This window comes from Chamaea fasciata, unplaced genomic scaffold, assembly GCF_029207755.1.
Source record: "Chamaea fasciata isolate MVZ Bird 193981 ecotype frontalis unplaced genomic scaffold, bChaFas1.0.hap1 SCAF_10, whole genome shotgun sequence".
Taxonomy (NCBI): domain Eukaryota; kingdom Metazoa; phylum Chordata; class Aves; order Passeriformes; family Sylviidae; genus Chamaea; species Chamaea fasciata.
Genome location: NW_027094095.1, coordinates 31,803,410 through 31,816,800, shown reverse-complemented (window position 1 = coordinate 31,816,800; position 13,391 = coordinate 31,803,410). Strand labels below are relative to the sequence as shown.

Sequence of the window (13,391 nt, the reverse complement as noted above, 5' to 3'; positions counted from 1 at the left end):
TAACATCCCTTTGCAATTGGAGTCATCGTCGTCATTTAAGATTATCCAAAACCATTTACTCAGAAAAGCTCCTTCAGGAAAGAATTCCAGGGAAGGAAATTGGGAATTCCAAGGCAGGAAATTGGGAATTCCAAGGCAGGAAACTGGGAATTCCAAGGCAAGGCCAATAGTAACCTCTGGAATCAGTGAGTATCTTATCAGAGAAGATAAAGATTTCCCTTTATATCCCAAAGGTCTGGGTGTTCAAAACTGGTGCTGGGTAGAAACAATTCTTCAATTTCCCTTTTTCTGCGTTTTCCCAGCTCTCAAGGTGTTCAGGTCTCCAGGGACCTCCCAGGACTTGCAGCAAAGCCAAGGGAAACTTTCCCCTCATTAACATTCCCGGGAGACAAAAACTGAAATCTGATTTTTCACGCTGGGTTGTTTTATTTGAGGATTAGCCAAATCTGAACGTGAACCTGAAACGCCGACCATCGTAACGGGGGCCTAGCGAAGGGAATTCAATTATCAGCATTAAATGGCATTTCTGGGGGAGATGTGCTGCTTATCTGGGAATTTTCTGTGCAGGAAAACAATTGAGATATAACATTGCACACCCCCCCGCTCTCCTTGATAAGACCAATTCCCCCTTTGGAAGCTCCCTAATAATTCTGTTATTGTGGCTTTAGAGCCAGAGCTCCTTCATCTTTCAGGAAGGTTAATGAAGATTATTACCAATGGTTTGTACAACCAGAATAAATCCCTAAATTATTATTCCTAATAAATTAGGAATTTATTCAGGGTTATACAACCTGAATAAATTCCTTATTTCCAATTAGGAACAGAACAGTGACGTTCCTGCCTCCCTCACCTGGCTCAGGGGGGGAAGTTTGGGAGAAAATGCTTCTAAACAGGGTGTGGCAAAGTGTAACTGGGATAAAATGGGGCAACTTCCAGTGGAGAATCCCAGGATTCCTGAGGCTGGAAAAGCCTTCCAAGGTCATAAAGTCCAACTTGTGACCGATCCCTTCCGATGGTTTTTTGGGACATCAAAGCTCATCCCATTCCACCCCTGCCACGGCAGGGACACCTTTCACTGCTCCAACCTGGCCTTGGGCACTTCCAGGGGTCCAGGGGCAGCCACAGCTGCTCCGGGAGTTCTATTCCAACCCCTCCTCACCTTCCCAGGGAGGAATTTTTCCATCCATCCCTGCCCTCTGAGGATGAAAAGCTTTTCCCTGTGTCCTGTCCCCCTTGCTCCATCCCTCTGCTCATCCTGGTGCCTCCTCTGGGCTCCTCCCAGCAGCTCCAGCTCCTCCCTATGCTGGGCCGGGGCTGGAGCAGCTCTGCAGGTGAGGTCTCACCTGGGCACTGGCAGGATCCAGGCAGGATCCGGAATTCTCCTTTCCTGGCTGGGGAAATGGAGCAGATTTTTTCAGGGAGAGCAGCGCTGCTGTTCAGGCAGAGATTGAGCAGGTCCCACCTCAGCAAAAGCCTTTTCTGAACGGGGGGAAAAACGGGGAGGAAATGCAGAACAGCAGCCAGGTCCGATGTCAGGCCTTGCACAAGCACAGCTCCCGGCGTGTCACAAGTGCGGGATCACAGCTGGAGACAAAAAGCTTGGGATAAGGAACCCGAGGTGGAGGTAGAGTTACACAACTCACAGGGCAGAGAAAACAAGGTGCTAAAAACCCCCCAGCGTTCGTGTGGAGCTGCAGCTCACGGAAAGGTGAGCAGCGAGTTTTGAAACCCAAAAAATCTGGATGAGGAGGTGGCGAAGCCGTGGGAAGTTTTTCCACGTGGTTGTAAATGCGGAGAGAACCTTCCTCCCCGCTCCTCCAAAGCCCTGAATTATTACCGGGGGTTGTGTTTCTAATCGAAACGCGGCGCTGGAAATGAAGATGACTCCGAGAGCTTTGAAGTTCCCCAATTATTGCAGCGACCCAGACTGCAACTGGACGCCGTGGAAATCAGCCAGGCAGCCGCAGGATTAATTAAAGGGAGGAGAGGAAATGAAAGTGGATGTCTGGCCAGTGCCAGGAGAACATCCGTGGGGAAAAGGCTTTGGGCTGAAGGAAAACTGAGGGTTGTTTTTCTTTTTTAATTCCGACCTTAAGCTCGGCTTTGTTCCATTTCTTGCGCGTAGTCGCTGTTATCAAATCCGGCTTTGGTCGAGAAAATGTAAATCCTGGAGCATTGGAACAAACTGGGAAATCCCCAGTGCCTTCCTTAAAGTCAGGGGAGGGAGCAGCTACCCTGGAACACCTGCCAGGAATCCTGGAAAATGCTCCAGAAGGGGCTCCTGCTTCCCAAACGAGTCTTTTGTGGGATCTGGGGGAAAGGGAGACGTGCTTTAAAGAAAGGGAGGTTCAGATTGGATTCTTTGTTGGGGATTTAGGTGGGACACTGGGAAGGAATTCCCTATTTGTGGTGTTGGTTGTGCTGCTGATAAGAGAGAGAGGAGCAGGAAAACCGTCCCTTGTGTGAGATGTGTGCCAAAGGGGGCACTGGGGAGAATTCCCTGCTGCTCCGGAAACAATCCAGAGATCATTTGGAGATAATCAATCCGGAAACAATCCCTATTTTCTGAACCCTCTGGCAAATGTTTCACTGCTCCGTCCAGCCCTGCCACGCTCCCATCCACACTTCCAAGGTCTTGATTTTTCAGCGTTCCTCAGGAACTTTCCAGCTCTGCCAGATCCCTGGGATTTCTTGGAGTGTCCTGAACGGAACTGGAGGAGCAGGAGGGGTTTGATGTTTGCTGCCAGCTCAGGTTGGCCCCTGAGAACCCAGAAGCGGCTGGCTTTGGCATGGTTGGATTTTGGCTCTGGTTATTCGCTGTGGCACTGCGACAACCCCCTGAGATACCCACGCTTCCCTGAAGTGTTCCGTGGAAAACTTGTGTGGGAGAAAAATTGAATCCGTCGTTAATGTGTCCTGCAAAGCAGCAAATTTTAAAAAAAATTGATTTTTCCTGACTCCTGGAGCTTCTTGTAGCAGCGTTTTCAGCACCTCTGTTCTACACCCCCTGCCTGACTCTTCGGGAGATCCCAGAATTCCAGAATGGTTGGGCTTGGAAGAGATCCTAAATTCCATCCCTTCCTGCCCCTGCCATGGCAGGGACAACTTCCACTGCCCCAGACTGCTCCAGCCTGGCCTTGGACACTTCCCGGGATCCAGGAGCAGCCACAGCTTCTCTGGGAATTCCAGAGAACTCCTCAAACCCTCCCAAGGAGGAGGAATTCCTTCCCAAAATCCCCTCCATCCCTCACCTCCTGCTCTGCTCCATTCCATGGCTCCACCGCCCCAGGAAGATCCAACTTTGGCTTCCACCTCCTTTATTCCTGACATTGTGGAGGCACAAAAGAAAATCCTCCTGGAACAAGGAGGGTTTGTCATCCCAGCGATTCCTGGGCAGGTGATGAAGGTGAAATGCTCATCCCTGGTTTATCCTGGAGAGGGTTCCGTGATTTCAGCTCTTTGCCTTTGGAGCAACAGGCGCCAGATCCAGGAAGAAAAGCATTTCCAGCACAGGGGAGTGACCTAATGAGCCCCATCTTTACAGAATTTTCAGCACTTGGGACTTCCTGAGGCTTCCAGACTGCTCCAACCTGGCCTTGGACATTTCCAGGGATCCAGGAGCAACCACAGCTTCTCTGGGAATTCCATCCCACCCTCCCAGCCAGGAATTCCTTCCCAATATCCTAGCATCCCATCCATCCCTGCCCTCTGTGCGGGCCCCTTGCAGAGGATAAAGATTCTGAGATGAAAAAAGAAAACGTTCTGTCCTTCCTCCTGTTGTTCCAAGATTATTTGGAATGTTTGTTGAGACGTTTCATCCCGCCTCTGGATCAGCTGGGTGAAGCTGCCGCAGTTCTCTCTGTCTTCCCAGCAGGTGAGGGAAATGTCTTCTCCTGACGAACAGGGATTAGTGTTTTCCCGCACAGAAAGATCCGTGAGTTGAGAAGGGATTGTGTTTTATTGCAATTGATTCCCACGAAGCTCCTGCTTGCCTCAGATGAAGGAGTTTCTTTATGAGACAATCGGCTGCAGGAGCTGATAATGAGCTGCTTGCTGGAGCTGAAAAGGAGCAGGTTATTTTCTGCTGCTTTCCTCATCCATCTGTCTTTATCCGAGAAATAATCTGATTTTTGAGCTCTTTTGGAGGGCCTGGTCCTCCTGTGTGGTGTGTGACGCGGGGCAGTGACCTCAGGACTCAGCCGTGGGGGATTTTAGATCTTTAATGGGGAAAAGCACCGAGCCCTGGTGTTTCCAGGGGGAGTGGAAAAGGGATGAGGAATCTCTTGCCGGGATCGAGGAAAGGATGGAGCTGCTGTGTCCCTGACTCAGCTCGGTCAGGGGGTGGCTCCTGCACGGATCCTTTTCCATGAGCAACCACCAGCACCAAGGAAAGGATCTCTGAACATCAGGAGACAACAAAATGTAGGGGGGGAAAAAAATGTAATTACCAAAGCTGGAATTAGTCCAGGGTAGGAATTAATAACGCTGGAATTAATAAAAGGTTTCATTACCACGAGCCCAGAAGGTGTGAAATTCTATTCCTTCCAATCGTGGCCCAGGTCCTTCCATTCTAACTTTATTTTGCTTTATTTGGACTAATTTAGTGCATTTTCCCCCCTAAATATAACTCAGAAACCACGGAAGTGGTTTGGAAAATGGGAGTTGAAGGTTGAGCCCTCCTTGCCTTTGTGGTAAAAAACGTTTCAGGGCAGCCTGGTTTATCCAAAATGTTGAAGTAACTCCTCAAGGTGTCCAGGATGGATTCAGACATGTTCCAAATCTGCTTTTGGGGCGTTGCCTCCATCCCAAAACGGTTTTGTTCCAGTGGCAAGGAGTAGGGCCCTGAGTAAAGTTACTCACTGAGTGAGGGAGGGTCTGCCTCACTGGGATTGAGGGTGGGAGAAGTTTGGGAAAACTCCCCGGAAGCCTATTTTAGCGCAGGAGAAGGAATGCGTTTTGCTAAACCTTTTAGCTACATTTTAGCCAAATCTGCTGAACTTTGCTGAATTTTCCCTTCTTGGAGCTTCCAGGAGGGCGTGGTGGCATGGGAGGAGCAGGAATGGTTTGGGATTCCTCTGGAGCCAAGGATTCCATTCCTGCCCTCCTCAGCTGCCGCAGGAGCCCGTGGGGAGCGGCTGTGGGAGCTCTGCTGGTGTGGGGGATCCAGGGAAAACTCCCATTTCCCACAGGAATCAGACCCAGCTCTGATTCAGTCCAATTCATCCATTCAACAACGGGTCACAAATTCCTCGGTGCTCATCTGCAGGAGCTGCTGAACCACAGATTTGTGTTTCGTTCCTATGGGCAGCCCCGTTAATCATTCGGCATCCTGCTCCAATTACCTCTCCTGCAGCCCCTCGAAGTGACCACGGTGGGAAATGGATTTGTGGAGGATTCCCGAAGCCTGACGGAAGGCTCACACAGTCCTGTGCATCTGTGTGCAAACTCTGAGATAGAAAATGCTGACGTAGAAACGCCACGGGATGGGACAGGCGTTGCTGAGAGAGAAATTGAACTAGAAGAGAGTTCCAAATGAGAGCCTTGCAAATAAGTCCGGATACTTTGGAGAAATAAAACTGTGGAAGGTGCATTGTGGTAGGACCCAAAGGGGTGATTTCAGATGATTGGCTTTGAGGCATTAGCAGCATTGTGCGGGGAAAGCTGACAGGGCGAGAAACGCTTGTAATGGATTGGAATTAGGAAATAGTTTGGCTTCTGGTTGTGCTGGCGTGAGTTGCAACACCGGTATTGTCTCACCCTTCACGTGAGACTGAAAATGGAATAAAAGTCTTTGTAACGCCTCTCAGGTGCCCCATCTCTGGGTCAGAAAAGGGTTTAATCTGACAAACCACAACCCTTGCTTTCACCATTCTTGCTTTTCGTCGACTTTGTTTTCGTTCATGACCGCTGTTGATAGGTTTAGATATTTTAAATAAGAAATAAGAACACCTGCCCGTGGATCCCTGGCGTGAGTCCCTGGGCCAGGCCTTGGCTCTGCGCGTCCCTGGATGTGTTTGGATTTTGTGGCTTCCCGTGGCTCATTTTCCCATTAAAGCCGGGCTCGTGGCTGGGCTTGGTGTGTTCCCTTCCATTCCAGAGCGGGGGAAAGCTGCAGGCTCCAGGTTTTCTCCTTCCACCCCAAATCCCACCTTTCCCCTCCAGAAAGGTGCCACAAACCCCGCTCGGGACATCCCTCGGGAAAACCGATTTCTAACCAACTGCAATCCCTTGAATAACTCCCGAAATCATTCCCCCCAGCCTGCTGCCGGTGTCAGAATCCCGTTTTTTTTCCCCTCCCTTTTCCCCCCCTCAGTATGCTGCTTGGAGATGACCAGCAAAAGGAAGCTGATCGGGCGCCTGGTGCCGTGCCGGTGTTTCCGCGGCGAGGAGGAGATCGTCTCCGTGCTGGATTATTCCCACTGCGGCCTGCAGCAGGTGCCCAAGGAGGTGTTCAACTTCGAGAGGACCCTGGAGGAGCTTTACCTCGACGCCAACCAGATTGAGGAGCTTCCCAAGGTAAATCCACCTCCTGCTGGGGTGTGCCGGGGAAAAGCCGAGGGCTCTGGGAGTGCCGGAGATCCTGGGGAGAGGGGAGCTCCAGGGGTATTCCTTGGGATTGGGGTTGGGCTGGGAGGAGTAGGGACTCCTGCTCCTTCCTCACAGCATGGGAATGGGGCAGCTGGGAGCCTGAAAGTGGGAAAAACTGGGAAAACTCCAAAGGAAATGGAGATTCCTGTGGGATCCAGGGTTGGATCCTCTCTATCCCTGCTTTTCAAAGCAAGCTGTCCTTCAGGATCAGCCCTTTATCCCTGTGGGATATTCCTGGGAACCCCAGTCCTCTCCTCTCCTTCAGGACCAGCTCTTTATCCCTGTGGGCCATTCCTGGGAAATTCCAACCCTCCAAGCAGGAGTTTCATAGCTGCCCTGAGATCATCCAAGTCACCCTTCCCGTGTAAAACTGCTCTTCTGGAATCTTCCAGCCCGTTCTCCTGGTGATCAGTGTTTGCTATGAGGAATTAAAAGTTCCCTCAACCAAAATGTTCTGGGAACAAAAGAGGGAAAGGTGGAAAAAGCAATTAATGGCAGGTGCCGGCTCCATAATGAAGCGTGAAGGGACGGCATCCAGGCCTTAATGGAATTTTTGTCCACAGTAATGAAAGATGCTTACAAGTCTTTAATTAAACACTGCTCCGGTCTCCATCATCCCGCAGCAAATCTCCCATTTGTGCTGCACAGAGGCTCCGTAAAAATTCCATTCCCAAGAGTACAAAATGGGCTCCTTTCCATGCCGTGGAGTTGCTTTGCTGGGATGGGATGGTTCCTTGCTGGAGAGGTCTCGTTCCGTGGAGGAATTCTGCACAGATGGTGGGGCAGGGCAGCCAAAATCCCATTGTTTTCATGGAAAAAAATGCTGTGGAGAGCTGGCTGAGCTCTCCTGGAGACACAGCACGGAACCGGCTGGGTTCTGTCCCCAGAAATCCCAAATGGATCCTGGGGAAAACCTGCTCAGGATGCCCTGAGGTCTCTCCTTCTCCTTCTCCTTCTCCTTCTCCTTCTCCTTCTCCTTCTCCTTCTCCTTCTCCTTCTCCTTCTCCTTCTCCTTCTCCTTCTCCTTCTCCTTCTCCTTCTCCTTCTCCTTCTCCTCTTCCTCCTCCTCCTCCTCCTCCTCCTTCTTCTCCTCCTTCTCCCTCTTCTTCTTCTTCCCCTTCTCCTCCTTAAAATAATAATAATAATAATAATAATAATAATAATAATAATAATAATAATAATAATAATAATAATAGTAGTAATAATAATAACAACAACAACAACAACAATAAATGCCCTTTCTTTTCCTTCTGCCATTGAGGAATATTGGAAGTCATTTAGGGAGGGATTTTGGGGATATTCAGGTTGGGCCTCTTGAAATTATCAAAGTGTTCCAGACTTCATGGAAAACAAATACATCAGAGCAAGATGCCAGAGTTCCGTCTGGGAACACAAATGAGGACCAAAGGGAAGAGGTCCAAAGTGCTAAAAATGGGATGAAGGTGGTAATTTTCATTTAGAGTAAATTGAGTTTAACATAATCTTGGCCATGTGGAAGAGAAGATTAATGGCAGTGTTAATAGCACTCATCGGGTTTCGTCTTGAGCCTTTATTAATTGTTACCAGGAATTCAACAGCTGAAATAATTCCTTTATCAAATTTTCTGCTCGAGGTGTTTTTGCTGCAGAGCTCAAAGTTTTTTGGGTTTTTTTTCATCACTGAATTAATATTTCAGGAGACAAAGTGCCTTTTATTTTCTCCTGTGAAACTGGCACTGTATTACTTAACATGAACTTTTGTGTTGTACATTAAATTCCGCCATCCTCTCCTCCCTCTGTAAATGTGATTTCAAAGAATTTCTTCCAGAGGAAATTTCTGGTAATTTTCTGGGGGTTTTTTGCCAAATATTCTGTGTCCCTGATATTACAAAATCCTTTTGAATCAAAACTCTTGATCATGTTTTGTTATTTACTGAGGAAACAACTCAGTTAAGTCCAGCTCTCCTTTAGTTTCACGTGATGCTCTAGAACCCAGTAAATCATTTTACATTGAACTGATTCTTTAAACTCATTCTACCGGATTTTGTTTTTATTTATACTTTCCATTTTAGGTATCATAATGATGATTTTTAATTCTTCATTTCTTGTACTTCTCTGCTTTTTTAAGGATTTACAAGATGGTTTTATGTTTCTTACTCTCTTTTTTTTTTTTTGTTTGGCTAAACCCAGCCAAGTCTTTTTATTCTCTTTGCCTTTGACTTCATTCTCCTGCTGCAAAAAAAATCCTTTCTTTGTATGAGTCAAATGAATTGATGACTAATAAAGGGAAAATTGATCTGGATGAGAGTGGAGTCATTGGAATCAGCATCCAGAAAAACATGAGTGGGATGGAATTCTCCCCAGAGGTGCAGAATAAAATCCTGATTTTATAACCCTGAGCTCGGTAGCATTGCTTGGATTTGGTCTGAGAGGAATTAAAGTCGTGCATGGACAGAGGGAGCAATGATTCCAACAAAATCCTGATGAGCAGGGAGCTCTGGAAACTGGGGGAAAAAAATTGGTTAAACATCAAGTGGGTGAAAAACAAAAGCAATTTTGGGACATCATTCCCACATTCCATGTCTCATACTCCTTCTGGTGGAACAGCACTTCATAAAACCATTCCAGAGGGAAGATTTTTAATTGGATTTCTCCCTCTAGCACTTCCAAGGTCTTGGGTGTGTGTCCAGGTGGGGTCAGAACAAGTTCTGAGCCTTCCTCAGCTCCCAAAGGAATTCCTGGTGAAAACTGGGAATCTACTTCTGGAAAATTGGCGTTTGATGGAAGATTTAGAATTGAGTCCTGACTTTTGGGGCAGGGATTTCAAGAAAGCATCCTTTGGATGATGCCAAAGCGGTTTTGGATCTTGAGGATAATTATTTAATCTGAATGCAGTCACAGTATTTTAAAATCTGCCATGAAATTTAATTATGAAATCAAATATTTTAATTCACCAGGAGGCACAAAAATTCGGGAATTTTTATGACAAATACGAAACACCTCAATAAATATGAATTACATGTAATTATGTCAAAAATCCAAGATACTAATTGCAATGAATTGACAGGTTTTGACTGTCTTCGAACATTCCTGCTTCGCACCACCCATTTGTCTCATCCCTGGCAACTGTGGGAGTGCCTTCCCAGAAAACCCACTCAGGAGCACTGAATCCTGCTGTGGCCAGCGGGGGTTTTGTGCAGTTTGGGGTGTCAATAACCATCCCAAATGGATTAATTTTTATTTTATTTCTTTTTTCCCCCACGAACAGCAACTGTTCAACTGCCAGGCGCTGCGGAAGCTGAGCATTCCCGACAACGACCTCTCCAGCCTCCCGACCTCCATCGCCAGCCTGGTCAACCTCCGGGAGCTCGACATCAGCAAGAATGGTGAGGGCTCCAAACCAGCACCAAATTCTCGGGGTTTTTGGTTTTCTTTTGCCGAGATTTCGGCTGGTGGTTTGTCTTGGTTTAGATAGACAGGCATCTGCCAGGGAAGGCTGGAATCTCCCTTGGAATGTACGGGCCCTCCCTCCCCCCTTTTCCAAATTATTATAAATTTGCAATTAAAAAGGCTGTCAGGCAAAGATTTTGGGAATAGGTATAGCAGTTCTTTACTAGGGATGTAAAAATACAGACGTTGTGGTACAGAAGAATAAGCAAACAAACAAACAAACAAGAAATCCTAGAAAACCCTGACAGAGTCAGAAATGCAGCCTGACGCCCTGTTGGTCAGGGTGTTGGAAGCAGTCCGGAGTGAGCCCTCCTGGAGTGGCAGATGTGGTTCTGTTGGAGTAGAGATGGTCCCGTTGGAGAAAAAGGGTCCAGTAATGGTGAGATGGGTCCGGTCTTCCTCCAGGGATCTGGTGGAAAACTGGATGCCTGGTGACACTTGTGGCTCTTTTTATCGAGGTGAAGATGGTTTGGCTCCTCCTCCCTGGGTGGAGCATCTCACAATGGGATGATGTAATGTGTCATGTCATTGGTGAGCCTTGATGGCCCATTAGCAGGAGACATCCCCATGGGGGTAGTGGGACAATGAACAGAGATAAGCGGCACTGCCCCATCTGATAAGGAACACTGACCCTCCCGGCCCCAACAGATGGAAGAGAATACATTCTTTTGGTTACAAAACCCACGACGTGGTTCAACAGAGTCTTGTTTGCCCTCTGGAGGCCCTGAGCCAGACGCGAGAGAGAAGCGGAGTCTTCAAGGTTTTGTTTTCCTTTGGTTTCTGGCGTTGTTTATTGTTTTCTTATCTCGCAGTGTTCTCTGTGCCCGGCCGAGATGTTCTGCTGCTCGGACACAGGGTGACTCCCCTCCTCGATGGGAGGACCTTTTATACACATAATTACGTGTATATTATTTATAATTATGTACCAATGCTATAACATAATTATAATTATTTTATATAATTATGCATATTATATTACCGATACTAAAAGGGTCAACTCTACTCTGACCCAATCTCCTTTAACTACTTTGTGCCACCGTCACCAGAAGATGGAGGCCAGGGGAGAAGAAGACAGAATTAAGGGCTCCACCCTAAATCCTCCATCCTGTCCCCCATGCACTTACATCCTAAGAACCCTAAAACTACAAAATTTTCCACCCTGTGACACACCACGCTACTGTCTGCCACACCTCTGTGACTTGTGATTCTTCAAGTTTTTTAGACGTTTTTTTTTCCGCAGACTGAAGTCAAAGGCTGTGTCTCTCTGGGCTCTGTGCCAGGGTCTCCAATCCCTTTGGACCGGCTCCACACCCCCCCGTCCAGGATTCAAACCCTCTTGCACAGATCTCAAACCCTCTTGTACAGATCTCAAACCCTCTTGTACAGATCTCAAACCCTCTTGTACAGATCTCAAACCCTCTTGTACAGATCTCAAACCCTCTTGTACAGATCTCAAACCCTCTTGCACAGATCTCAAACCCTCTTGTACAGATCTCAAACCCTCTTGCACAGATCTCAAACCCTCTTGTACAGATCTCAAACCCTCTTGCACAGATCTCAAACCCTCTTGCACAGATCTCAAACCCTCTTGTACAGATCTCAAACCCTCTTGTACAGATCTCAAACACTCTTGTACAGATCTCAAACCCTCTTGTACAGATCTCAAACCCTCTTGCACAGATCTCAAACCCTCTTGCACAGATCTCAAACCCTCTTGTACAGATCTCAAACCCTCTTGTACAGATCTCAAACCCTCTTGCACAGATCTCAAACCCTCTTGCACAGATCTCAAACCCTCTTGTACAGATCTCAAACCCTCTTGTACAGATCTCAAACACTCTTGTACAGATCTCAAACCCTCTTGTACAGATCTCAAACCCTCTTGCACAGATCTCAAACCCTCTTGCACAGATCTCAAACCCTCTTGTACAGATCTCAAACCCTCTTGTACAGATCTCAAACCCTCTTGTACAGATCTCAAACCCTCTTGCACAGATCTCAAACCCTCTTGCACAGATCTCAAACCCTCTTGTACAGATCTCAAACCCTCTTGCTCGGGTCCCAAACCTCTCTGCCGAGGTCTGCGACCTGCCAGAGCGTCCAGAGGAATGCCCTGGACTCTGACACATATGAGCTCCATACCCTCAGCATCCCCCCAAAATAATCAGGAGCTGGGATGGAGTTTGTACCCCTCGTGATGAAGAAATTCGCGCTCCATCTCGGGTTTCCCGCCTGGCGCTGTCCGCAGAGGAGCTGTGGGAATGCCGCTCTGGTTTTTCCATGGAAAACAGAGTTTTCTTCAGTGTCCTGTGCTCTGAGGGCTTCTGCCCAGCTGGGAGTAGGAATGTGAGGCTGGTTCTCCATGCACTCAGGAACATCCCACTTCCAAAGGGGGTTTGAGCTCCCTGGGTTCTTGTGTGGGGGAATTTAAACAATTCCCAGGATTTATCCGGATTGATTTGCTGCTGTGCATTCCCAGTTCTGCGTTTCCATATTGATGGGCCTAAAAACCTTTGCTGTCTGAGCTCGGGGGTCTTTGTTTTTAAAAACCGAGGCTTAGGAGCTCCTGGACATGTCGGGAAATTTCCTGTCAGTGGAGGCTCTGAGGATCCTGCGAGCGAAAAGCGGTTTGGGAAGGGATGGAGGCACAAATCCCAGAACAAATTATGTCACTGTTAATTCTGGAACATTACATAAATCGAGCATTAGCCAAAGAGTTATAATTTTGTATTTTTATGTATTTATTTAGGGCTCGAGCATCACCTTTGGGATGATAATTCCAAACTGTGTTTCCTTCCTGCTCGAGCTGAAAACCCCAATGAAGCATTTATGAACAGAGCAGGCTGAAGGGGTTTTGTGTAGATAATATTTCCCTGGATCTACTAAATATTCTTGTGTATCTAATATTTCTTATTTATTCTCCTTTTTTTTTTTTTTTTTTTAGGAATCCAAGATTTCCCAGAAAACATTAAGTGTTGTAAGTGTTTAACGATCATCGAAGCCAGCGTCAATCCCGTGTCCAAGTGAGTACCAGGAGCTCCTTCTGCTCGTTCCAGGGGCAAAAAACGAGCTCAGAGTTCAGGGCTTTGTGTCCAGACCTTTTTGAATGTCTTTCTAATTGTTTTAAACCCCAGGGTGGGTTTATCTGAGAACTCCGAGCTGGGCAGTCTCTAAAACACAGGGGTGAGGCATCACTTTGCCAGCCCTTATTCCTTCCAAATTCCTGCAAAAATAGCAACGAAAGATGTGTTGTAACTCCAGGGTTTGCAAAGTGGAGTGAAGGGGAGAAAGGGTGAAACGTCGATGTTTCGGTTTAAAAAATGTAGAGAGAAAGGGAGAGGGACAGGGAGGAAGAATGAGGGAAAGAGAAGGAGA

The 13,391-nt window shown here is 47.4% G+C and overlaps 1 protein-coding gene across 1 annotated transcript in view; it reads left to right on the top strand.

Moving 5' to 3' along the window:
• LOC136294846 (leucine-rich repeat-containing protein 7-like) overlaps positions 1-13,385 on the top strand; it is a 55,428-nt gene extending 42,043 nt beyond the window's left edge. The window contains exons 2-4 of the mRNA XM_066193028.1: positions 6,314-6,516; positions 9,835-9,952; positions 12,961-13,385. Of these exons, the coding sequence (XP_066049125.1) occupies positions 6,314-6,516; positions 9,835-9,952; positions 12,961-13,043 (404 nt within the window). The 3' untranslated portion in view covers positions 13,044-13,385. The remainder of the gene's footprint in view (positions 1-6,313; positions 6,517-9,834; positions 9,953-12,960) is intronic.
• The last annotated feature ends 6 nt before the right edge of the window (positions 13,386-13,391 follow it).